The sequence below is a fragment of the Microtus oregoni genome, unplaced genomic scaffold (genome assembly GCF_018167655.1).
Source record: "Microtus oregoni isolate MIOR12 unplaced genomic scaffold, Mior012 000020F_ref0000438, whole genome shotgun sequence".
Classification (NCBI taxonomy): domain Eukaryota; kingdom Metazoa; phylum Chordata; class Mammalia; order Rodentia; family Cricetidae; genus Microtus; species Microtus oregoni.
Window position 1 is genome coordinate 39,260,762 of NW_024543079.1, and position 26,766 is coordinate 39,287,527.

The window sequence follows — 26,766 nt, forward strand, 5'->3', positions numbered from 1 at the left end:
ATTTTCAAAGAGACGAAAAAGGGGGTATACACCAGCCAGGATATAGGCAGACTTGAAAGAAGACTACAAACAGAGACTAGAACGATTGATAATTAAATGTTAGAAACGCTGTTTGGATTCTCAGGGCTAATGTTATAGAGAAGAATACTGCATCCTCGTTAGTTAATGTGTTCCCCACCAGGAGCAATTCTGTTACGTTCTTAACATACGTCCTGGGAATTCTCAAACAAGCAAGAAACAGCAGACAGAAGAGTGACACCAGAACATCCCTGCTGTTTGTGTATGAGGTTGGAGTTACCCTTAAACCCCGTGATTTCTAATGGACATGACTCATGTATGCTCATATTTATATTTATTCTATGGCCTTGAATAGGAAGCAGAGGGAACCGGAGGACGAGACACTGGATTTGAGCTCCTTCAAGAAGTGACTGATACAGAGTTGCCAGTAATGAAGCAAGACAAACCAGGAAGCAAGAAAATGCTCAGGAAGGGAGGGAAGGAGGGAGGGAGGGAGGGAGGGAGGGAGGGAGGGAGGGAGGAAACACAGTGGTGGGGTGTTCAACAAAGGGACACAGAGACCAACTGCAACAAAGCAGCTCACCATGACCACAACTGGGAACAATTTGATCAACATTATTGGATTATAACTCAAAGTATAAAATAATTATCTACAAATCCATTCTGATATAAATAGGAATTCACTGAATGGATAACTCGGGGAGAAGTTTTTTGTTTCCAAGTAATATGTGCAGGAATAGGGAAAACAGAGACTTTCGAGTCAAGAAGACAGCCGGTAGCAACGGCGGTAAGAAGGACCCACCAACAGGAAAGGACGCTGTCTTCGCAGTCCACTTCTGAGCCTTCCTTGCCACTGGTGACTGACACATGAAGAAACCAGGGACTCTGGGTCCCAGGCTGACTGCCTATAAAGAATGGGTCTAATAATAAGATCTCAAGGATCCAAGCTCCTGTACTCCCATGGAAATGGCCACTCCTCCCTGTAGTTATCAGGAGTGCAATTTCCTTTCCCACTCTCTTCTTTATTTTGACTTCCTCTTTACCTTTCTAGTCCCTCCTAGGAAAGATAACTTCAGCTCTGTGTATGAGAAAAAGAGGATATTATGTGACTATTTTCTCCAAACAGAAACACCCCTCCCTGGAGGGAGGAGGGAAGCTCATAAGACCCAGGAAGTAAACACAACTTATGAAGCACAGGAAGCCTCTAAAACTTACAGTTTACAAGGTCTCTGCACAGGCTGTATAAGTCGGAACAACTGCTGAGAGAAAGATTCCCAGCTGTCATGACCTATTCTGAGGCAGGCTTTTCAGTGATGTCCTGCCTTCCAGTCACTCCTCATCTATTCATTCTGTAGTGAATCCCACGGATTCGCTAGGCTAGACATGGGGGGGGGGGAATCATCTCTTTGTTCTGTCAAGGTGTTCTGTGTGGAATGAGCAGACACTTGCTAATTTCTTTCCAGGAAAAGTCATCCACAAAAAGAGTTGGAAGTGAAGGGAAAAGAAAAAAATAAAGAGAAAATGTGAATTCTAGTATTGACTGGTTTTCTGGGTTGTTGTGGGCAGAGAAAGGAGCAAGACAGTAAGAAAAAGAACATGTAAAAGGGGTATTTTTCATGACACATTTTAGTCGGGGTTCTCTAAGGAACAAAACAAGTGTGTGTGTGTGTGTGTGTGTGTGTGTGTGTGTGTGTGTGTGTGAAAGAGAGAGAATTTATTAAGTGGGCTTTAAAAAAGTAATGATGGCCATAACAATGAGGGAGGAGCTATGCAAATCTTGAGAGCAATGAAAGCTGGGAGTTGAGTGCAACCTGCCTTGAAGTTTCCTGCCTCTCTGTTCCCAGAACTCTCCAGGCCACTACCTACTCCTTCCCTGACTCAGGATTTAAACCCTAATCTCTCACTGACCAATAAGAAGCTGTTTTACATTCCAGAGCTTTACATATTAGTCAACTGAGAGGAGGCCGCAGTTTTTCACAAACTTGCAAACATTTCACTTTCTGACTCTAATGATCTATGTTTGAAGCAAAACTTTTGCTTTTTATATGTCAAGAGACCTTTAGGAAAGTATCTGCTTGTTCCAGTCACCATGTGTGTTTTTTTTGTTTGATTTTTTTGTTTAAATTTTACTTTTACTCTTAATGATGCATTCAGAGGTACACCTCAGCAGGTGCGTGCAGCGTCTATGGAGGTCAGGCGAGGACGATAGAGTTTGAGGAGCTGGAGTTGCAGGCTGATACCCTACATGGGTGCTGGGAATGGAAGCCAGGCACTCTGAAAGAGCAATATGTGATATGCAATATGCTTTTAGCCATGGAGCCATCTATCCAGCCTGTTTGTTTTAAAACTTAAGAACTAGGACTAGAAAGACGGCTCGGTGGTTACCAGCAAGTGCTGCTCTTGCAGAGAACCCTGTAGTTCCCAGCACCCACATCAGGTGAACCACAACCATCTATAACTCAAATTCCAGTGGGATCCGCTGCCTCTGGCCTCCACAGGTGCCTGCACTCACTTGCACATAACCCCAGCCCCCCCAAACACACAGGAATACATAATTGAACATAATAAAAATGAGTCTTAAATTTCACAAGCAGACTGATGGCCACCGTTCTATCTGGACCTTCACATGGGTACAGTAAGTGGTGGATTCTGTCTGGGCTGACTGACGATCGTGTTTTCCTAGATCCATCAGCTGCCTCCTAACCAGTGTTTGTGAAGCTCCTTGGTTGAGAGATGTCCTAATTGCCCTTCTCATGGGCATGCGCCACTCATGGGCCATCCAGTCACCAACATGGGCAGTTTGTCTTTTCTACAGATGATAGTGCAGAGGAGAGTCCTGGCTTCAACTGACAGACATGAGCAAAGTATTGTCAGGGCTGAACTTGTAGCAAGCGGAACAGTTACAGAAGTGCTGTGTTGTCCTTCCGTTTCAAAGATCTACTTATAAGTCCTACACAGGTGGAGTACTCAGGCTGTGTATTCATGACAATAAAATCCAAAGTGAGAGTAATTGTCTAAATAGAAAGTGCTACATAGTTACACTTCTAGCAACCTTGTTTCCAGCCTCCACTAACTCTCCATCCAATCTCCGTATAAGGAAAATCAATGGTAGTATGTATTTGTTTTTAAATCAGTTTACTGCCTTGGATTTGATGTTAAGTCCTGATGCTTGCTTGCAAACCACTCCCCTTCCCTTTCAACTTGGCCTTGTGGCATGGTGGAGGGGAGCCTGCAGCAGCTTTCTGAAAACAATCTTTTCCAGTAGATTCCTACACCCTCTAAAGCAGAGGCTCATACTGTAAACTTGACCAACTACCTGTGTCTGGAGGAGTCACAGACTCTAGAGGAGAATAGTATTGCCATTTTCCTAAACCAACAAAGCTTCTAACCATACTCTAAATACTTATCCTTATAGCCATAGGTAAGTGTAGGTATTGCCCTTTGTGGTGGTTTCAATAGGAATGGCCCCATAGAGTCATATGATTGAATGCTTGGTCCCCAGACTGTAGAACTGTTCAGGAAGGATTAGGAGGTGTGGTCTTATTAGAAGAAATGTGTCACTGGAGGTGAACTTTGAGGGTTCAAAAGGCTCATTCCATTCTCACTTATCTTCCTGCCTCTCTCTGCCTCCTGCTTGCAGCTAAAGATGTGATCTCTCAGCTCCTGCTCCAGCACCACATATGCCTGCCTGCTGCCACACTCTCCGTCATGATGCTCACAGACTCTAACCCTCTGCAACGACAAGCTCCAAATCAAACACTTATTTTATAAGTTGCTTTGGTCATGGTGGTTTATCATGGCAATAGAAAAAGGGAGACCCCCTTCAGCAAAGAAGTTTCTTTTTGGCCACCAATGGGGGCTATTACAGAGATCCACAACTGGTCAAAATGTGGAGAGCAAGTGACCAGGATGTTCAGCCCTACTTGGTACACATACAACACAACCTCCACATTTAAGGTGTGGGGAACAGAGAGGCAAAGGGGACAGAAAGCCTGTAAGAACCAGAGGACTGGGACTGCTGAAAAATCATGTATTCTTGGCTTGACAGGGATGCTGCCTGTGAAATCTCAACATATTGTGGCCTAAATAGGCCCTGCCTAAAGGCAATAGGTGTTGGAAAAATTCCTACCCCCTGAGGGAAGAGCTCCAGGCAATCAATAGCTTCTGAGAGAGAGAGAACTGGTTTTCTCCAGCACGCATCATCTGATAGGTTATCTGGTCCCAAGTGATCATCAGTAAACGTATTGTTATATAACCATAGCTATGTTATGGATATAAGAGGGAAGGGGAAGGCAGAGATAGAGGGGGTGAAAGGATAGATGAAAATAATGCAAATATATTATACATATCTATGAAATTCTTAAAAACTAAAGAAACAACAAAAAATAAAGAGATACATCTAATGCGAGAGAATGTTACCAGCGATGAGAGGCAGTCCGTGAACTAAGTCCAGACTTACCACATTCTCACCCTACCATCCATCCAGCTTCTGTAATGTATCTTTGCAAGCAAAGTCGTTTTTTCAAACATACCAATTACTGATGCTCCATCTTCTTGTCCACAGAGCTTTTCTGTAGAGTGGCGGCTTTTCGTGACGTGATATTCTCAATGTGACAAGCTATCGCTCATTGGTTTCTATTTTCTCCTACCCATGGGGAACTGAGGCAGCAATTATGAACAGCCCTTGCACCCCAAGTTTGGAAAACTGGAGAAATGAGCCCGTATGGGAGCTCAGGGAATCAGTGCTCTCCAATGTCACTAGCAAAGCAGAAAAGCTTCCCTGGTACTCTGAAGAGAAGCCCTGACCACTCTGGGCAGAGAAACACGTTGTCAAGTGATTGCACAGGCTGGATCTGCTGTAGGATCCTCTTGTCACTACAGGGTGGGGGTAGAGTGGCTGTCCAAAGCACTGAGAAGTTTGGCCAAGCATGGCTCTAATGGAATGTGCTTTTGAGGAAATAAAAAAAGTCAAGGTTTTACCAAAGAACTAGGAAGACACGCAGATTCCCAAAGCCCTCAGGGCTTTGCCTTTTCATCTGAAAAACTCTAAGCCAAATATTCCAGCTGTTTTCAGGAATATTGTGGATGCTAGATGAATTTTCCCTTCTTTGACCACTAGTCAAAAACGGTTGAACCAGCTCTGCTTAGGTTAGATGTCCAAACTGCTGATAAGAATCATTTTATTACAATATCCAATTCATTTATGGAAGCAAACACAAGCCACTCGCAGCCAGCTGATGAGTGAAAACTAAAAACTAAAATAATAGATGTCCGTATTCTTTCTACTGACCTTATAGGTTTTATCTTAATTTCGCCTCAGGCGAAAACTAGATGTGAACTTTCCCCAAGGCAGGAGCCTGCTTGATAATCTTCACGGTCTCTTTTCTAATTAGCCCTTGAAACTTCTGTGTGCTATGAATATTTAATCATATTGTCTATAAACAGGTTACAGGACGATAGAAACTTGGGTAATTAACATGAATGCAAGAGTTAGAGCTTCCGCGGCTGCTTTGCATATCCAGTGGTATTCCAGCAGGCAGCGCATTTGCATTGTACGCGGCCTTATTATTCTAAATTACAGAAGAGGACGCTGAAGTTTGGCAGCAACGAATGTTAGCTGTCGGGCTCTAGAGCCCTCTCCAGTTTTTTCAGCACATCCTTTGCCTAGTGTTTATTTGATGTTTGGAAAACACACTCGCATGTGTGAAAGTTTTCTTCTCTCGCAATCAGACTAGACACTAATGAAAACGATTACTTCTCCCCTGGCAGAGAAGAACTGTAAACAGAAAATATTTCTGAATGTTTAGCAAGTCTTAGAGCATCTATACTATGTGGGGAGTAGAAATAAGAGCAACAGAATCACCGTGAAAGACACACCTGCATGTGCATCTAGGAGGGTATTTCTAGAAAGGGCTAAGTGAGAAGAAAAGGCCTACCCTGAACGCAGACAGTATGATCCCAAGGGCTGGGCTGGATATAAAGGAAGGGAGTGAGCCATGCACTCACTGTAGGCACATGTGGCTGGCTGCCTCGAGCTCCGGCGGCCATGCCTCCACTGCTATGATGGATAAGCACCTCAAACTGAGAGCCAACGCAAACCCTTCTTTCAGCTATTTTTGTCAGGTATTTTATAAGGCAGTCAGAAAAGCAACTAACATGCAGGGTATATGCACGGGTTTTCCAGCCATGAACACGTTTTTTAAATACAAAGGAAGTATTGTTCCATCATGTCTGTGATTATTTCTGTGGCTCTCTTTGTTCTGGCATTTTGGGATTTCCCACTGGTTGGATTGTTATAATCTTTTTCCTCTCTTGCAATTTCATCTCCCACCTTTTCTTCTACAGTGTCTAGAAGATGCTTTGTAGGTTGAGTGTCCTCCGTTCCCTGGGATGCATCTTTGCCCTGGGTTATAGACTTCCCACTCTGCAGCTGACTCCATTATGAAAAGGCCAGGGTGTGCAGAGCGGTGTAAATCGCTAGACTGTGCCATTGTGGTCGGCAGAGCATCACCTCATATCTCTGACTGGAAGATGGACCGTGCTCACCCCCAAGCCCAGCTTCCTATGAGTTCTTACCCAATGTGGCTCTGTTTCATAAGCGTGAGTCTTAACTGCTCATGTGTTTCCAGGAATCCTCTGCCTTCAGCGTATTTCCTGAGAGAATGCCGGTCTCTATACACACTGCACCCTCTATATTCCTGGCTCCTTTGTGTGGGATGAGGTGACAACACTATGTAACTGATATGAAAAGAGGTAGATCGAAAGAGAGTTCTAGGGACTCAGGTCTGGTCCTCTGAGCATCTAGTTCCAGTACAGAAGAAGAGCCACTCTCCATAGCCTGGTTCTTCAGCCCTGAGCACTGACTCAGGATCAAGAAAGGATGAGTGAAGCTTTCTGGGATCTCGTTGACCGATTGCCTTGGACCAAAGGATGAAACACGCAGACCTGGAGTGTTTCGTCAAACCAACCCTCTGGCACTGTGCATGACAGCTATTTCCTCCTGATAGCTATCAATGAAGCTATATATATTTCTCATATGTGTTTGTTTGTGAGTGGGTACCTGTATGTAGGCCTGTGTGGGTGAGTGGATAACCACAAAGGTGTGTACACATGCGTGTGGAAACCAGAAGTCAACATGAGCTGTTTTCCTCAACCCTTTCTCTTTTCCATTCTTTTATGTTTGAGACAGGATCTCTCATTGAACAAGGAACTCACTGACTAGCAAACCCCAGGGAAACTCTTGCTTCCATCTCTCCAGCCCTGGTTATACTAGCGTGTGCTATCACCCTCAGCTTTGGGTGTGCCTGGGAGGGTACTAGCCACACAAACGTAGGTCCTCATGCTTGTGTGGTAACCGCTTTAAGAACTGAGCCACGTCCCCACATGTTGAATTATGTTTTCACAGAAATCTATGGATTCTTCAACAGGAAATACAGTGCACCACAGGTCAACACATTGCTAATTTTACACGTGTTCAATGGACACATTTTCTCCAGAGGACAACATATTTGCTCTACATCTGAACATTACATTTCCAATGAAAAGCACGACACTGCCCCTGCCATGGTGCCAAGTGACGCTTACCAGTGGGATTCCAGAACAGGACACAAAGTGTTAATCAGTAGTGTCATGCTTCTGGAGCAGGCAAGGCTGCCCTGGAAGGCAGCCTGGAGAGCCCTGACCACTTCCCCAAGCTTCTGAGTATGCAGAGTCATCCCCTGTTAAAGTCAGCATGGAGTCAGCTATGCCTTGTAGACTCATCCAGAAGGAAAAAGATGAAACAGTAGCTTTACCTTATGGTAAATCCTGGACACCAAACTCCGCTGAAGAACCCTTTCTCGAAAATTCACTGCTTTTAGCAGAAAGGTGAGATGGCCCACTGTGTCAGTGTTAAATGCCAGGAAACTGGAGAGGAAACACAGAGAACATTGCTGTCAGTTTGGTTTTTCAAACAAAGTCACTTTCAAGAGCTCCTCAAGGAGGACTTATAAAGAGTAGTGAGAGCGGGAGAGATGGCTCTCAGCAGGGAGTGGTTAAGAAAACACACACACTGCCCTTATGGAGGGAGGAGTTTGGTTCCCAGTACTCACATCACAGCTCACAACTGCCTGTGCCTCCAATGCCCTGGCCTCTGCAGGCACCTGCACTCGCGTGTATAAATGCACACCCAGACACACATGCATATACACATAATTTTAAAAAATATTTTAAAAAATAAAAGTGCCAGACAGCTGTCTCAGTGAGCAAAACAACACACAAACCTAATGACTTCAACCCTTGGATTCCGCAGTGGAAGAAAAATCAGTTCCCAAAAGTTGTTCTCTACCCTCCATGCATACACGGTGGCCCAGGTACACACACATACACACACACACACTATAATGATGATGATGATTGCTATAATAACAATGTATATTTAAAAACCAAAAGCACTTTCTTCCTAGGCAGGCATTATGAACATGCACCTCCCTCCCAACTCCCATTGGCATACATGTTCTTCTTGCAGTACTTTCTGGCGGGTGCTTGGCTCCGATTTATTCTACATATTTACCCTCGCGGTCTAGAAGCAATATGGCGTCCTGCTTTTCCTACTGACTATGGCATCTTAAGCTAGAGTCAATATTATATGTGTGTTTATTAACACAATTCCCATCAAGTGAAAGTTATGACAACTTCCAATATTTTTGAGTTACTAGTATCTAGTGTTGAGTTCTTATTGAGCATTATCTATATTGAGTCATTATTATCTAGCATGCTGATACCATCATAATCAATGTATTGTTCAGGAAACTGACTCAGGAAGATGCAGTCACCTGCTGGATGTCCCAGAGAGTGTAGTGACAGGGGCGGCAGGCTATGTTCCTGGCATCCAGCCGCCCGCACGACTAGCTTTATCTGAAATAATTACACGGAAACTGTATTCTTTTAAACACTGCCTGGCCCATTAGTTCCAGCCTCTTATTGGCTAGCTCTTACATATTGATCTAACCCATTTCTAATATTCTGTGTAGCACCACGAGCTGGCTTACCAGGAAAGATCTTAACCTGCGTCTGTCTGGAGTGGGAGAATCATGGCGACTGACCTGACTCAGCTTCTTTCTCCCAGCATTCTGTTCTCTCTACTCGGCCTACCTAATTTTCTGTCCTATTAGAGGCCAAGCAGTTTCTTTATTACTAACCAATGAAACAGATAGAAAGATGACCTTCCTCCATCAAGAGGGAACACCTAGACTTGGTGAGTTTTATTTTGGGGTATACCAATGTTGGAGGGAATAGGTGTCCCACGGGGCTATAGGCAAGCCCAGAGTAAATAGATTATGCGTTCCCTCATGAGGTAGCTGTTGATAGAGTCCCCATTTGACTAAAGGGGAAACTGAGACATGGGGGCATCAATAGATTTGAAGACCAATAGGCAAAATGGCCTCTGCCCTGGGTTTTTCCTCACCCACACCTGACTTGGTGCTGGTTTTGTGTTTCTTCTCCATGAACCTCCCAACAACCTAGACCACAAGGGACAGGGGTACCAGTGAGATGGCCCTGCAAGAAAAGGTGCTGCCTGTCAATCCCTGGGGCCCACACAGAAGAATAAGAGTCTCTATGTGTCCTCTGACCTCCACACACATGCTAGGACATGTGTACACACACACTCCCAAGTAAATCATTAAATAATATTTTCAAAAATGTGTGTTCTACTGGCTTACGTCTCTGTTGCTATGATAGAACGCTGACCCAAACCAATTTTGGGGAGGCATTGATTTGGCTTATAGTCCCTGGTCATTTTCCATCACTACGGACAGTCAGGGAAGGAACTCAAGGCAGGAACCTGGAGGCAGGAACTGAAACAGAGGCCATGGAGGAACATTGCTTACTGGCTTGCTCCTCATAGCTTGCTCAGCCCAAGACCATGTGTCTACAGGTGGCACCATCCCCACAGGGATGGGCCATCACACATCAACCGTCAATCATGAAAATCACCCACAGACTTGCCCATGGGCCAATCCGATGGGGGCATTTTTTCAAATGGATCTCACCCTTCTTGTATGACTCTATGTTATGGCAAGTTGACTGAAAACTGACCAGTATGTATAAAATGAATTCATACTAAGGTTTGCCCATAGCTTACCTCCCCTTCCCTGCATCCTGGTAAAGTGAGTGATTTTAAGACCCAAACAAGTCAGATTTTCACTAATTAACCCTTAAAACCCAAGTTATTGCTGTTCATTGTAAGCAGAAGAGCATCCTTCATGAGCCAGAATAGAAAAGTGCTGACTGAGCAGTTATCTCTCACAGAGACAGAAGGAGAGGGGGATGCTTATACATCCCATTCCGGGGAAATCTCAATTATATATCAATGCTCATTCTGAACCTAGCATCAGAAAGCCAAGTTCCTGACTCAGCCTAGTTCATAAAAGATACAAAGAACTCACATCATTTATTTTTTAAAACGTGTCTTAGTCATCCAAGAGCTAGTCTATGAAACCCAGAGCCATGAATATTTGTGTTGGAAACTGCCATTGTATCTTGGGATGCTTACCACAGGTCAATGTCTGTTCTCTCAAGTCTGTGCACTGTGTGTGCAGGACCTCACTCATACATCTGTGTTCTCTGTGAATCCAAAGGAGTCACCCAAAGTAGAAACCCTTGAAACCTGGACCACCACTGAAGGGGGTCTCTCGGATAACTGCCTGTTTTACAAGGGAGTCAGAATGACAGTAGAATCAAAACTAGATTAAATGCAAATGTGCATCATTGGTCCTCAGAGAAATGCAAAGGAAATCAGGAGAGAAACAGCTCGCTACACCCAGAAGTCTGTCCAAAATTAAATACTCTGTGTCAAATGTTGCCAAGGACACACAGCAGCCAGAATGCTTATACCTACCCATGAAAGTGTCAAATATCCAAACCCACTTTGGAAATCTCTCAGTTTCTCATAAAATAAGCACATGTGCTATGACCTAGCAATTCCATGTCTCCTACATGCCCGAGAGAAATCAAGAGGAACACTCATAAAAGGCTTCTATAAGAATATTCATAGCTGTCCTGTTCATTGGACTGAAAAGTTAGAAACATCCCAGGTGTCTATCTGTTATACGAGAATGGAAACAAATCATAGCAAACCCATAAAATACCACTAAGTAATAAAAGGGGAAGAAGTAATACATGGGACACCATGAGTAAATCTCAAAAAGCATTATATTGAATTATTGAGGCAGCCACAAAAGAGTAGAGTTGGTATGTTCCATTTCTATGAAATCCTAGAATGGGAAACTCTAGTCTTTGGCAGAAAAATATCAGAATAATCTGCATGTATTTGCCAAAAACTCAACAAGTGTACATTTAAAACACGTGAGGGGTATCATAAGAAAGTTCCGAATAAGAGGAAAAGGAATTGTCCCCATAGGTTGAACTCGAGTAAACAATGCTCTTTCAAAGTGTGCTAACGTCTGTAGTTTACTTTAAAATGCACAGGAAGGAGATGGCTAACGAGTGACGTCATCCGTGGATTCCCATTAACGATGTTCTGACTGTATGGTAACGATCCCACAAGCTCACAAGGGAATTGAAAACTTACCACTGTCTAGTGATAACATGGCCAAGCATAAAATCATAACACAAGAGCCAGGTATGGTGGCACATGACTTTAACCCCAGAACTCAGGAGGCAGAGGAAGGCGGATCTCTCGGTTTGAGCCTAGTCTGCGCTGCCGAGCATGTTCCAGGACAACCAGGGCTAAACAGGGAAACCCTATCTTAACATAAAAAAAAAAAAAGAAAGGAAAAGAGATCAGAGCACACACCCAGGACTTGTGTGCTTATGCAGATGCTGCTCCAGACAGCTTTACTGTGCTGCCTGTCAGTCGTATAAAAGTACAGCAAAGTCATATATAAGAACACCAGCAAATAGATATAAAATGTAGTGCTATATAATGATAATAACTATGTTAGACTTTTGTGTATTTACTATGCCATATTTTAACATTATTTTAGCATATAATGTAAAAAGTTGTTAAAATCTTTACACTTACACGGTTCCATCAGTGATGGCCTGGTACACGTGTGGTGATACCATGTCCTGTGATTTCACCAAGAGTTCAAGCTGAACACTGATCTATACTGTCCAGATTTGTGATATACATTCCATGATGTTCCCACTACGAAACATCCTGAGGCCTCCCTTCTCAGAACTCGTCCCTGTTGTCGAGTGACACAGGACTGTGTGTATGCGGTGGAGATTTAGCATGAGCAATATAAGTAGCGTGTTCATAGTATAATTTCCATGGAAGCCTCTTCATGGAAGGTGAATACATGAATCTTTACCCTCAGATCCTTCAAGTCTTGTTGCATATCTGACAAGTTTTATAATCTGATATAGATAATGCTTCACTGTGAGGCAAAATCTTGGCTCTCCTCAATATCCAGAGACCTCTGTAGAGCTTTCTAGACTGATATGAGTAGAGAGGGTAACAGTGGCAGGCGCACCTGCAGGAGAGCACAAGGCAGAACTTCCTGGGACAACCCAGTACAATCCAGGGCACTCCCCATGCCAGTGTCATGAAGTCTCTGGACCATGCCTGCTCCCTATACAGTCCAAATGAAGGACATCCTTGGGTGACCCCACGATGGCTTCCTGCTTGGAGGAACTTCATAGAATCGGGAAGCACTCATCCCTTCATTCCGCATGTCCCCACCTGATCCTGTGTACTTCTTCTGAACATTATCGCTAAGAGTGGATTCATCCTGCTTACTGGAGTCTGAGTCCCATGGGAGCAGAGTCTAGCTACTGCTGTGTCACACCAGAGCCTTGTCCAGTGCACAGGGAAAACCAAAAATGTGTTGGTGGCAATAGCTCGCCTCAACAGAAAAACCAAAGTGTGGGATTTAAGTGAAAAAGCACCAACATATGGAATGAGTAAATCCTGGCTGTGTAAGACAGAAAACTGTTCTAGAGGTTTTTTAGTTCCTTTTCTATTTCTGACGAGGCACCATGACCAAGATAACTTACAGAAGAAAGGGTTTATTTGGGGCTTATAGTTTCAGGGGTGTAGAGTCCAGGACCATCATGGTAGGGAGTATGGCAGCAGGCAGGCTGACATGGTGCTGGAGTAGTAGCTAAAAGCTTACATCTTGAGACACAACTCCCAGGCAGAGAGAGCTAACTAAAAATGGCACGGGCTTCTGAAACCTCACAGACACTCCTCCTCCAACAAGGTCATACCTCCTAATCTGGTTTAACAAGCCCACCAGTTGAGAACCAAGTATTCAAATACAGGAGCCTATGGGGCCATTCTCATTCAAACCACCAGAGGTTAATAAGTAGACAAAAAATAAATTGGCTAGCATTTTCCAAATACTTCTATTTGGAACACTGCCTTGGCACATCTCAAATCTATCCTGGACAGTTTGCAGAGGGTACCAGTTTGCATGCTGAGCATGCCACGCTCCCATGACAGAAACGAGTCCTGCTATGTTATCCAGAAAAGAAACAAAACTGGGGATGATTTGCTCCCAGCTGTGAAGAAGTTTCCCCAAGCTGATTTCTCCCCATGTCCCAGAAAACATGAGCAAGGTGTTTCACTAATTTGTACAAAATACCAAAATACTGAACGCAATTCCATGACCATCAAAGGTGCAGACTGAGTAAGGCAGTCAGATTGTGGCATGTAGCCAGACAGTGGTGGTGTATGCCTTAAATCCTAGTACTCAGGAGGCAGAGGCAGGCAGATCTCTGCGAATTCGAAGCCAGCCTGGTCTACACGGGCTTCTTCCAGGACAGCTAGGGCTACACAGAGAAACCCTATCTCGAAAAACAAAAACAAAACAAAACAAAAAAAAGTATACATGCAGAACTATTGCAACATGTTGTAATGAAGCTGCCCGGCTACTTAAATAGATAGCTTAGGTAAACCACAGAAGCAAAATCTCAGGAGAAAACAGAAAGCTATGGAATACATCAGATATCATGCCTTTCCAGTTACAGTCAATGTACTAAAAATATATAAAAACAACCCAGCCATAGATTCGTCAAGCCGGACTAGCTGGGGTCAGATCTTAGCCCTGCCACCCATATTCCATGTAACTCTGAGAAAAATACTTGACTTCTTCACCTCAGTTTCTCCACCTGTAAAGTGTAAATAAGAGCCTGCCTCAGTAAGTTTTAAGATTGAAGCTCACAGAATAAAAATTAAAGAAGGAATTTGGGAGAAATAGCAGAACCAGAAGTAGTTTAGGTCTTAAGTTGGGCGGTAGGCACATACGCCTCCATTTCACATGCTCCCTACTGCATTTGCAAACACCAGATACTAAACTTGTCAAGCAGGAGCAAGGTGGCCCATGCCAAGGCTCTATCAACAGACCCAGAGTAAAACCTTATGGAGCTAAGGACACTATCTTGGGCGATGTGTACCTGGTTCTCAGTTGGTCACTGGCAGTTGCAGTCCAGTTCTGGATCAGCCCCAGGACTGGGTTCTTCTTATACCGCTTGTTGTACTGGGCCAGCAGTTCCCGGGCCACGACCTGCACAGAAAGTTAATGCTGCATCAGCCGTGCCTCACAAGTGTATGGCCTATCCGTGTCCTCAAACGCGGCAGTCAGAGTAAGTCCACCTGCTATTAGCAAGCTCTTTGGAAAGAAAGAAATCTACGACCCCACCCATTCTTCTGGGGACCTCCATAGCCCATGGTAGATATGTGGCATTTACCAGACCACTCTGCTCCCACCCCATGGTTGAGTCCTAACTCTGGAAAACTGCTCTCTCTCCCTTGGCTTCTGCCAGCCTCCCACACTAGCCTTGGGACCAGCCATCTTAGTCGATGTATCACGTGAAATCTACTTTCAATGGCCCAGACATCTCTGTTCCCTTTTCTGCCTTTGATTTTCTCTGGTTGATTAAACCTTTGGAGGATACTATTAAAATATGCTAGGCAGTGGTGGTGCATGCCTTAAATTCCAGGAGGCAGAAGTAGGTGGATCTCTATGAATTCAAGGTCAGTCTGATCTACAGAATTCATTCCAGGATAGCCAAGGCTACACAGAGAAACCATATTTCACACCCACCCATCCCCCACAAAAAACCCTGCAAACAAAGCAATCTGTCATTATCCACCAATTTATCAATATCTACCCCTCCCATGACTTTAAAGTTAGAATTCTGTTTCAAGACACTGAATACTGTTGCAGATCCATTCAGAAATATCTGTGGGTCAGCCACAAAGGAGGCCCAGCCGACAGTGCACAGCTAGAACTCCATGCGTGAGAGGTGTAACTTGGCTCAACCTGCCACTGACCACAGCTCCTATAGGAAGAATGAGTCCAAGCAGAACCAGCCAAACCTTGAACCGTGTTGCCTAAGCTCAGGCTGCGTGGTGACTATAATCCCACACTAACAAATGGTTGTCAAGGCACCCAGCCAAGGGGCACTGATTCACCTTTTCTCTGCCTTCAATTCTAAAAAATGTTCCTCATTATTTTGCAACAGCATGCATATTCTCTCTGTCTCTGTCTCTGTCTCTCTCTCTCTCTCTCTCTGTGTGTGTGTGTGTGTGTGTGTATGTGTGCGCACGTACATGTAAGTAGGCACACCCACCCATGTGTGGGAATATGGAGGCCCAAAGTAAATGTCAGGTTTCCTATCCATTGCCCAACCTTTGTTTTTGTTTTTTTTTGTTTGTTTTTGTTTTTGTTTTTTTTTTTGCCACAAGTTTCCTGGTTGAAGCTGGAACTTGACATTTTGGCTAGGTTGGAGGAGGGAGCTCCTGGGGTCTGTATCCATTCCCTGAGTGCTAGGGTTAAAGATACACACATACACACAGTCACACCCAACTTTACATGGGTGCTGGGGATCTGACCCAGGTCCTTCATGCCTACCCAACAGGCATTTTGCCCATGGAACTGACACCCCAGTACTTAACCCTTATATCAACACATTCAGACAGCACTTTCCTTTTTTGGTTACAGAAACTACATCTTCATGTAAATGAACGCAGGGCTCTTAGAGAAAGCCACACTGCTCATGGGAGAGATGCTTTTTTCTTTATTTATTTTTTTCTTTTCTGTAGGAACTTTGTTAGCACTGGTGCTTGAGACCAGGTGTGCAGTGCAGGGGACAACATCATCCAGCAGAGGACTACACTGCCTGCCATGTTCTACCTCAGTCCAAGTTCAAACGCTGGTAGGAGCCTGGGATCTGACTCCGGTACAGCAAAGCTGTTGGGTTCTCTGGGGCCAGACTCTAGGGAGATCAGCTTTAGGTCAGCACACAGTGACACAGCTATTCTCCTTCCCTACCGATGGCACTCTGCAATACTCCCAGCTGTACCTGGGGCTTAAGCCTCGGCTGTAGTCGGCATTTGAGGCTGTCCTGGCAATTCTCTGTAGAAACGCAGGCATTGCTACATCTTACTGAGATTTGTATTTTGCCTTATTATAAATGATTTCCGGACATCACGATGGCTCAGTGGGTAAAAGCTCTTGCCACCGACTCTGCTGGCCTGAGTTCAGTCCTCTGCATGGTGGAAGGAGAGAACCGGTCGCTACAAGTTGTCCTCTGACTTCCCAATTCTCTGGCAGGAAGTAGAGGAAGCCCTGAACGAGGAAGCCCCGACTAAAGAGTAAATGTCCGCTGTTGATACCGGCATGGCCAAGGACCGTGAAGCTTCAGATCCACGGGCAGGTGGTAAAACCTTCCCAATGCGGGGAGGCCCAGCAAATGCAAAGCCTTCCCTTGGGGCGTTAAGTGCAAGTGTTGATAGTGTGGCAGAAAACGGCTTCTCCCAGCCCCGCCATGTTTATGGACAGAACACTGCTCTCCTTTAGAGACTGCTTCCATGAGATCAGCCAAATCTCCCTCCTTAATCCAGCCGTGGACAGTAATCCCAGACCCCTTGCTTATCTGCATGCAGTAACCATGCCTCCCTGTTCAATGCTATACAATAAACACTCAGTTTCCCGACTGCAGCTTTTCCAGCAGGGAGCCCCAGTCCACTCTAAACCAGGATTTTGGTCTGTGTGTCTCTTATTTCTTTACTCATTCACACCGCCTCATCAGGTCGGGTCTCTGGAACTGTGCAATGGCATGACATTTTTGTTTGGTCCCTTGAAGCATTGTCTTGAAATTTCAAATTTATGTCTTTAGGGGCCAGAGAGATGGCTCGGAGGTTAAGTACACTGACTTCCAGAGGACACAGGTTTGATCCCCAGTACTCATCTGGCAGGTCACAACCTTCTGTAACTCCAGTTCCAGGAGATTGGATGCCCTCTTTTGGCCTCCATGGGTGCGCAGACATACATACAGGCAAAACACTTATGCACATAAAATAAAAATAAATAAATATTTTCAAAAATAAGTTCTACCTTAGACGGACAACATGGCCAAAGGTTTTATCTTGGGATAAAGAGGGTGAAATGAAATATGAGAGGCCAAGTAACATGAGTATTTTTATGACAGCTACAGCTATATAAAATAAGCGTGAAAACCAAACATTGCCAATAGCGAGAGAAACAACCAACTCTAAGTGGAAGTGGAATTAAAACGACCCAGCAGTCAAGCTCAAGGTTCACCGCTGTCTTATGAGGACTAACATTTGCAGGTTTTGTTCTGTTTAATTTATGATTGTTCCAACTTGATCTCCCTCTAGTTCCAAAAGCAACATCATTCCAGCTGTTACACACTGGCTGTTTCTGATTCCTGCCCACTACAGTTTTCCCTGGATTTACTGCCCCACCTCAAAACAAAGCAATGTTGGCCGCTGTAGTCTCCCTGCTGCCTAGAACATAGGTATCAGAAGGGCAGATGTGTTTGTTCTTCACCAGCAGACAAGGAACAAAAAACTGGAGAGTCCCAAAGCCACTGGATTCAAGTTCGCTCTTGACTGAGTGAAGTGAACGGGCACATTCCTGTCCTAACTTCACCGCCTCTCTCCAGTCCCTCAGTGACACCCTCTAACTCTGTCACTGCTGAATCTTTCTGATTTAAGCGACTCAAATTGGGAATATTAAGTCACCCTAATTAGAATAAAATAATAATCAACTTCCTCCTGCTAAATTTAAGAGAGACAAGAAAAACTGCCCCCTGGCTAGCACCACAGAAGCAGATAACCACTTGTGGGTCTCTACTCCTTTTCTAGGCCAGGAGACAAATTAATGTTTTCCAAATGGGCTATTTTGCACAGCTGATGGCTCTGTGGTGAGACTCCAGGTGTAAGCAGACTTCCTTGTCACTGTGCAAATATCCAACCACACAAGGCAATGGGAGGTCTGCTTGGGCTCACAGTTTCACAGCACGGAGGGCATAGAGGGGCAGAGCCCCAGGCATCATGGTGGTCAGAAAGCAGAGGCAGAGAGGAGCCCACTAACTGACTTTCTCCTGTCCTCAGGTCATTCCAGCTGGCTCCAGGCCAATCGGATGGTACAGTCAAGGGTCTTCCCTCCTGGATAATCCTCATAGGCATACCCAGGTGTGTTTTGATAATCTTCCAGATAGTTCTTAAATCTAATTTAGTAGAATGATCCCCCAGACTAGTGATAGATGCTCTCAGTCACTGAGATTCAGGGGCTCTAGGTTCAATACTTTATCAGACCAAATAACAAACAAGGCCAAGCCAGGTCAGAGGCCTGAGCTGAACCTGAAGCCAAGCTGGGTATTTCCACCTGTGAAACCTGTCCCTGAATAGACTGTAATAGACTACGCTTTATATTTCTATCGTATTTCCACTATTTTTGCAGCTTCCCGTTTTAAAACCATCACAGATTCACAAGAAGTCACAAAAGTCAAGCAGTACAGAGACACTGAGGAAAGTGACCTCATCTGTGACAATAGTGCCTCTCAAGGCAGGAACTCTGCAGCCCGTTTATTCACCGGGATTTCATTATTTAAAAAAATATACATACCCTTTCTCTCTTTTTTGACTTTTGTCTGTTTATCGAGACAGGGTCTCTCTGTGTAGCTCTGGCTGTCTTGAAACTCATTCTGTAGACCAGGCTGTCCTGGAACTCATAGGAATCCCCCTGCCTCTGCCTCTGCCTCTGCCTCTTCCTCCCAAGTGCTGGGATTAAGGATGTGCACCACCACTACCTGGTTTAAAATATATTCTTTTATAAAATGAAAAATTTTAATACAAGTGGTTACATCTTTCTCCAGGTCTGCTGTTGTCCTTATATCTTCTCAAGGAAGGTTGTGATACAGTTTCTGTCTGGGGATTATGTCTGAGGCCACTCACACTGCTCTCTGGTTCTGAACATGAGTGAGTGCCCTGTTTTCTTGCAAATCTAGCCAAGAGTCCTTTCTTAAAACTTGGAAATGACTGAACAGACAGAACAGACATATATAAAGCCCCATCTACAGAAGGAATCAAGCTAATCTGTAGCCAACATTCAAGACTATAAATGCGAGTAAGTGTATGGAAAGATGACATCAGAAACACACATTTATAATAAATATCACATGCATCCTGGAACACCGATTGTATAAAACCAGTAAATTTTTTTAGGTCAAATTGCTTTTCAAGGCATCTAGAAGCAACATTGCATTTCCACAGGCTAAGGATCTCACTGATTCCTGCCAGGTACAGTGAGCTTGGATTAAAAAGTCTAACAGGGAGGGTTTGCTGCCAAGGCAGAAACATTTGAGCCAATTAGAACAGAAAAATATGACTCGGAATAGAAACTTGTAGATAATCACCCTAGAAGGGAGAGACAGGTACTGTAGGGCCGCACCCGGGCCTTACTGGGGCCTCGCTCTGGCCGCACTCGGGCCGCACTCGGGCCTCACTCGGGCCTCACTCGGGCCGCACCCGGGCCGCACCCGGGCCGCACTCGGGCCGCACTCGGGCCTCACTCGGTCCTCTCTCAGTCTGCACTTGTCTGCACTGTGTATGGTGATGGAGTCATACCAAGCAGTAGTACTTGTGACTTCACAGGTCTAAACAGTGATGCAAGTACAAAATAAAAAGGAGGTGTCTTTTGCTAACTTCTAGAAGGTGACTAGAAAACAGAAAACCAAGTGGGGTCCTTCTGCTGTGGATCCTGTGCTACTGCCTAGGCCTCACCCCACAAAGCAGGCCCTGGCCTTAGGAGTTTCAGTTGGGATTGTCATGGAGAATGTAGGATTCCTGTTAACATCTGGACACCCAAATAATGCATGACATATATGCTAAAACATCATTTGTCCTTATTCAAAATGCACATGAAACGGAGTGTCCTATAATTTACTCACAGCAGCAGCCCAGTAGGCTCCTAAGGGGCAGTTCAGGGGCCACCTCGGTGTGTGAAGGTCAGAAAGAGAAGGAGGTGCCAGCCTTCATCAGGCACCATAGCCATCTACTTCTCTTAGGAGCCGGGTCACCAAGGCAAGAGGAGAACATTCAGAGTCCTCAGGGCCAAGAGAGAGGAGGGAAAATCACTAAGAGGGAGAAGAGGAAAAAAGGGAGGGGAAGGGAGCTGAGGAGAGGTGAGTCAAACTGATTTGAAGTCAGCGTGTACACCAACCTGTGTGATTCTGAGTAATTCCTGACCCTTAAACATGTACCTGACATTTTAAGCAGAGGAAAGTGATTGTTCAGGTTCAGCAAAAGCCACACATTTAAATAGAATGAAAGTGATGAGATTTTTGTTATTTTAGCTAAGTCTGGGCCTAATGTACCTTATATTCTCCGTTTCTTCCTGATTAAATGAACTGAAAGTTAATGGTGTCCTTCAGCCTCCCACACTTATGGAGCACCTACTATGTGCACAATATCTACTGCTTCTGTTTAGTGCAGACTAAAGAGATGAACGAGACACACCTGTCTCTTGAGAGCTTCCGGGGGAACTTGAGAGGTCAGCATGTGTATGCTGGACTGGTGGCACCAGCAAGGTCATGAAAGGCCCAGAAGCTCATGGGTGGAGAGTTGATCCTTACTCTGTGAGGAGCCGAGGGTACTTCATGCAGGAGGGAGAGTTGATTTGAACTTTAAAGAGCAGAGAACCAACCTTTTCCTTCCTTCCTTCCTTCCTTCCTTCCTTCCTTCCCTCCCTCCCTCCCTCCTTCCTTCCTTCCTTCCTTCCGTCTCTCTGTCCCTCCCTCCCTCCTTCCTTCCCTCTTCCCTTAATTCTTTATGTCACACATACGATGACAACAGCCTTTTCCTCTAAGCATCTACTGGGGCTCCCTTATAAATTCTTTAGACAGAAGCTCATTTCATGTTTGGGCATTGATTGTCTAGTTAAGACAACTCAAGCAGGGTCACGTGCTAGGGTCACAGAGTTGGGAAGTGCAAGGGTTGGAACTTAGACCAGAGTTCACATTTTTACTAATTCTATACCCAAAGTGCACCTACTGTGTGAGAGGCATAGTGACAGGTGCCAGGGTTCACATCGAGGCATAAGGCAGAGACATGGCTCCACAGTGGGCATGGAGGTGGCAGGTGACAATAGGTCACAACAACACAGACATAGAGAGTCACCACATTGCCATCATCAGGGCAGGGAGCGAAACACTTCCCTCTACCTCAGAGGGCAGAGGGGCTTCTGGGAAAGCAGCTTTGCTGCTTCCTGTTGGACCTCCTGACAGATATTCTGTGAGTGTAACATGGCAGTTATGGTTGACGCCTCTCTGTGTGCAGGTCTGTGGGCAGTGCTGTGTGGCAGCAGAGGACGGACTTAGAGAGCTTGCCCCTCCCTTCCCCTGTGCCTCCTTCCATCCCCGGTATACATGGGTCATACAGTCTGGGTTCTGCCGTAGTATGTGGCTCACACCTTCCACTATTACAGCAGGGCCACATACCACCTCTTCATGGGACTTGCTCACACTCTCCTTTGCCAGAGAACGGCTGGTGCACTAATGTCTGGTGACCAACCCAGCTCACTGAACAGAAACCAAACCCATCTTTGGTGTAGGGGACAGTCACAGAGCTCATACACACAGAATGGCCACAATACAACACAATTGCGTTCATACTCTGCGCCCAGCAGTCTATGGCAACACAGAGTACAATATATAATACACAACGCTATGTATATTGTAGGTGATGCCCCCATTTTCTAGGAGAAGGCCAAACTAGAGATTTCACAACATGAATAAAACAGAGGCTGTCTAGCCTAAGTGAGTTTTGTCCCTCTGGTACCTCCTGCTCTGGACTTCTTACAGCCACTGTCAATTCAGGGGACTTACAGTCATGAGAGGCCTCTCCCAGGAATGTCCTGGATCTAAGGACAGGAACCTGTGAGGCTCAATCCTGGTCATTTACCTTCCTCAGGGAGCCACCAATCTCTTCCACCAGCATCCAAAGCTGTGTTAAGAGTAAAAACTTCCAGAAAAAGCGATCAGTTTGGGAGCCAAGGCCTATGCTCACGACGTGAGTGGCGCTCACCCCTCCGGGCAGACAGGCTCAGTTGGATACCACCATGCCAGCCATTCCACATTAAAAATACTGTGCTCATCATTTGAAAACCCGGAAATTCTGAAAGACCCGAACCTGCATTCCCCAGGACAGCTATCAGAGAGCCAAGCAGCAACAGTAAGTCCCCGGGAAGAAGGAAAAGGACCTCAGGCTATCTAACTCCTCACCACACTCCGAGGCCCCAGGGCCTGCTGCACTTATTAAAGGACCCACCTGGCCCCGAAGGTAGAAAGCAGCACTCAGTTATCTTCCAGGAACCCACACCAGCTGATTCAGGAGCCTGGAGTGCGGCCCTGCCCCTCGGCCCTGGAAGTTCTGTTACCACCTTAAAGAATCTGCTTTGTGTGGCAGAGCAGTTCACCCTGTGCCATGGAGGCCAGCTGGGGGGCAAAGCTGCTCTGCTGTCGGCTGGTGCCGACACCCCCACAGGTTTTCAGTTTGGGTCCAAATCCTGTCCCATTGAAAGGCAGAAAACATTCATACTCATCCCTAGCCTTCTGCAGAGTCAAAGCTGAGGCATGTACGCATGGCATCCAGAGATACCAGAGAGGAATCTAGCTGGAGGAGTCATGGGGTGGGGTAAGAGAGGGGGGCACTTCCTGAGGCTCTGTCCTCCTCCAGATTTGAGGTGGCTGCTTTGAGAACCCAGGAAGTGACCCAGGAACTACTACAGTGTCAGTTCAGTGAAACTGACCTCTGGGAAGAGGGTCAGGCCTCCAGGACAGACAGGCTACAGAGCTGTCTGGCCCTGGAGTCCCCATGGAGAACAATAGGCATTTGGATGTTTAGCCACATTACTGAATGTATTGACTGACAGACCCACTGGTTCAGACTAAACTCTCCAGGCAAATGAGAGCCCCTGCCAAGCTGTAGTTTCCTCATCCCAACCCCATCCCCTCTCAAGCTTCCCCTGTGTGCATGTCCGTCACTTCCACCAGGTTCCTGTGTTCATGAAAGTGTCCATCCCCACTCACACCCAAAGCCTGGCCATGACCACAACCCCAATGTGTATAATTGTTAGTGCTCAAAATAAAAGCAAATGAAGTTTAAAATCTATGATGAAATAAATAAATAAACAGCAAGGAGACCGCTGGAAACAAATCCTCTCAAATTTTCTTGAACTTGAGTAAAATGTGGAACCTTCCTGGGGTGGGGGGAGAATAAACTCCCCTGCAATGTTGACTTTAGTTGTTTCAAATTATGTTACTTAAACATGCTCAAATGTAAAACTATATATAAATACCTTATGTTTATAGAGCTGTCCAACTATAAACGAGAAAATTAAAAACAAACCATGCAGCATACAGCAATGAATCTCACGCCAACTGCCCCAATAGCAAGGGTTAGAATGCTTGTGGCAGAAACGTGGCCCTGTTGCACTGTGGCAGAGCTCCGGACAGTGCGCTCTTGGCTCTGCCGGCTCAGGAAGAGGTTCACCTCCTCATCCTCTCTGTGCCCTGTCAGGGCCTCTTACAGCAGCACACCAAGCTGTCCCTCGTCCTTTGATTTTTCCTTGGCACACACACATTTTTTTTTTCACTTAAATTGGACCTGTGTCTTTTCTCCCCTCATTGTTTTCTCGTGATTAAGGTGTTAGGACTTGGTACAGAAAGCTTACAAATTCCACAGTCCTCCCTTATTCACAGTGACCATCTAAGACTTCAGTTACCTATGGGTCTATCTGCAGAAAATATTAGGTGGAAAATTCCAGAGGCAGTCTAAAGTTTTGACAATAACTATTACAGTATATCATTATTAGTGTGTTACTATTATTTTTAGCTAATCTCACCGAACATAGCATATAAATTAAATCTCATCATAGGTGTGTGCGCCCAGGAACAAATAGCATAGTTAGGGTTTGGTAGTCTATGTACGACTCATGGCTTTAGGCATTAACTAAGTATCTCAGGATGTTCACCCCGTGGGTCAGGGGAGGTCTGCTGGATGGCAAGGAACCATGTACAAAAAAAGACAAAGATTGGAAGCTCATGTGAGTCCTGGTTGGATGGTTGTTATTCTAACAGTTGACATACCCTACTTAGACTGTTTCTGTTTAGATTATCATCAAAATTAAAATACACAATTAACACAATCCTGCCAATGACCCACAGGCATCGACTGTGCAACAATGCTAAAATCAGCCTTGCTACAAAACAGTTACAGTCAGTGTAGAAAATGAAGGCATCCCTCTGGAGAGCAGAGAAGCAAAGATAAAAGAGCGGCTTGGATTTGGAAGGTTCCTTTTCTCCAAAAGTGCACACATGGAGTCCTTGAAGAGAGCTTTAAATATTTAGACGGTGTAACATCTGGTTTTGAAACTGGGTACCAGCTTTGTGTATGGGTCAATGGACTTGGAAAGAGAAAAACAATGCCATTCAAACTACCTTGGTCAGCATAGAAAAAAAAAAAACTGTTCTCAAGTCCCTCTAATTTCCGGAGAGAAGGGTCACATTTGGAATTGCTTGGGATCCATCCTAACCCTAAGCAGATCTTGGCGATATCCTTCTATGTGCCCATGCCATCACCTTAGCTTGGGCGTCTGTGGTTTGGTCCCAGGCACAGTTCTGGTTGCCCTGCTCTACCATGGCCCTCGCAGCATCTGTTAGCCAGGCCTCTGGAGCCTCTCTGGCCTCATTTTACACACCCTTATTTCCCACCTCTTATCTACTCCTAATATTTCTGCTGCTATTACATTGCGGGCAATTCTATGATGTCTCCCATCTAGTCTTAGGGAAAGCTCTTGAACTATTTCCCCACCCCATCCCCAGCTCTGTAGATCAGGAAGACCCTTGGCCTTCCAGGAGGCAGGAGCTATGATCTGCAGCAGAGGCCACCAGCCCAGATCCTGTTGCAGGCCAGATCTCAGTCCTTTAGATGAACAACGTGACTGAGCTGATCCCATCTTCTGATGTGAGAGATATCCTTATCCCAGGGTTGTGTCCTTCAACATCATCTGCTAGTCACTAGACTCACCCAAAGTCAGAGGACCAGCGTCTATTAAATCGCCTTCTGGGGTATTACAGGGTTCTCCTAAAATAGAGGGTAACTCCAAAACTTCAGATCAAGGTGCAGCCCTTACTGTCACTTCAGGTTGGCCTCAAGGATCTCATTCCAGTTTACAAGGTCTTACTTACCTTGGGAAAATTTCAAATTCTTTCTGCTATGGAGGGAGGAGATGAGTGAAGCTAAAAGATGGATGGATGGATGGATAAATGGATGGATGGATGGAGGATAGATAGATAGATAGATAGATGCATACATACATACATAGATGGTAGATAATAGCTATGGATAGATTTGTCCCTTGGAAAGAACTTCTTACCTGTTACTCTTCAATCCTTTTCTTTCCTTTCCTATTTTTTATGTTTCAAGAAGGAACTATATATTTTTAGATTTTTCCTTTAGTTTTGAGAATTCCATATGTAAGTGAGAATCTCATATATATTCCTTTATTTCCCTCTCCAATTCCTCCACGTTTTCCCCAACAGGTGTCTTACCAACTTCATGCCTTTGTTTTGTTATTGTTGTTTGTTTGTTTTGTGTGTGTTTTGTTTTTGTTTTGGGGATAACCTGATAAGTCCAGTTAGTACTGCCCATATATGCATGAATGTGGGGCCATCCACTGGAGTATGGGAAACCTACCTATAGTTACACCCTCAAAAAATAATAATACTTGCTCCCCCAGACACTATTCACTGCCAAAAATAGCTCCCCCACAAGGGGTGGGGCCAGAGATCATCTATGCTGAAATGTTAGCGGGCTTGGTCTTGTGTAGATAACCACAGCTACTGAGAGGTTATGGCTGTGACAGTCATGTCGTGTCTAGAAAGGAGCTGTAGCTCAAGTAGACTTGATTCTGAAAAACTCAAAATCACATAAAATGAACTAAAAATTTGAGGTAAAAAGTAAAAGGCTCCTATTCAATGCTTTGTATCCAATGTCTCATTCCAGGAGATTTAGTTAAAGCAGCAGAAGGTGTCAAGGTCAAACAGATTCTATGTGCTCCTGAGTGGGCTTTATCGCAGTCCATTTGTCCTGGTGTCTTAATGGCCTTTCTTCTTTCTCACTCAGTTCAAGAAGAAACACAGGCTTTCCCTGTCACATGGCTAAGCCCCTCCTGCTTCTTACTCGCGCTCTTTGTTAAACAGAAACCACTTCCTGTTTGAAGACTTCCTTTGATCCCACTTGCTCTCCTGTCCTCACTTAGACTAAATGTTTCCTGGGCTTGGGCCGTCCAGGTATTTCTTTACACAGACTCCACTTGGGCAAGTTCTAGAAGGTCATTGTCTTTTGAGCTCTTGATTCCTGTGTGCCTAGCTACCTAGGCCTTTCATTTAGCAACAAGGCTGTTCTTTCTCCATTGTATTTCCCGTCAT

At 45.0% G+C, this 26,766-nt stretch overlaps 1 protein-coding gene across 1 annotated transcript in view; it reads right to left on the bottom strand.

The window, feature by feature from the left end:
• Positions 1-26,766, bottom strand: part of Acoxl (acyl-CoA oxidase like) — a 238,241-nt gene that overhangs the window by 68,445 nt on the left and 143,030 nt on the right. The window contains exons 12-13 of the mRNA XM_041670171.1: positions 14,422-14,531; positions 7,812-7,923 (exon numbers count right to left, since the gene is read on the bottom strand). Coding sequence (XP_041526105.1) covers positions 7,812-7,923; positions 14,422-14,531 — 222 coding nt within the window. The remainder of the gene's footprint in view (positions 1-7,811; positions 7,924-14,421; positions 14,532-26,766) is intronic.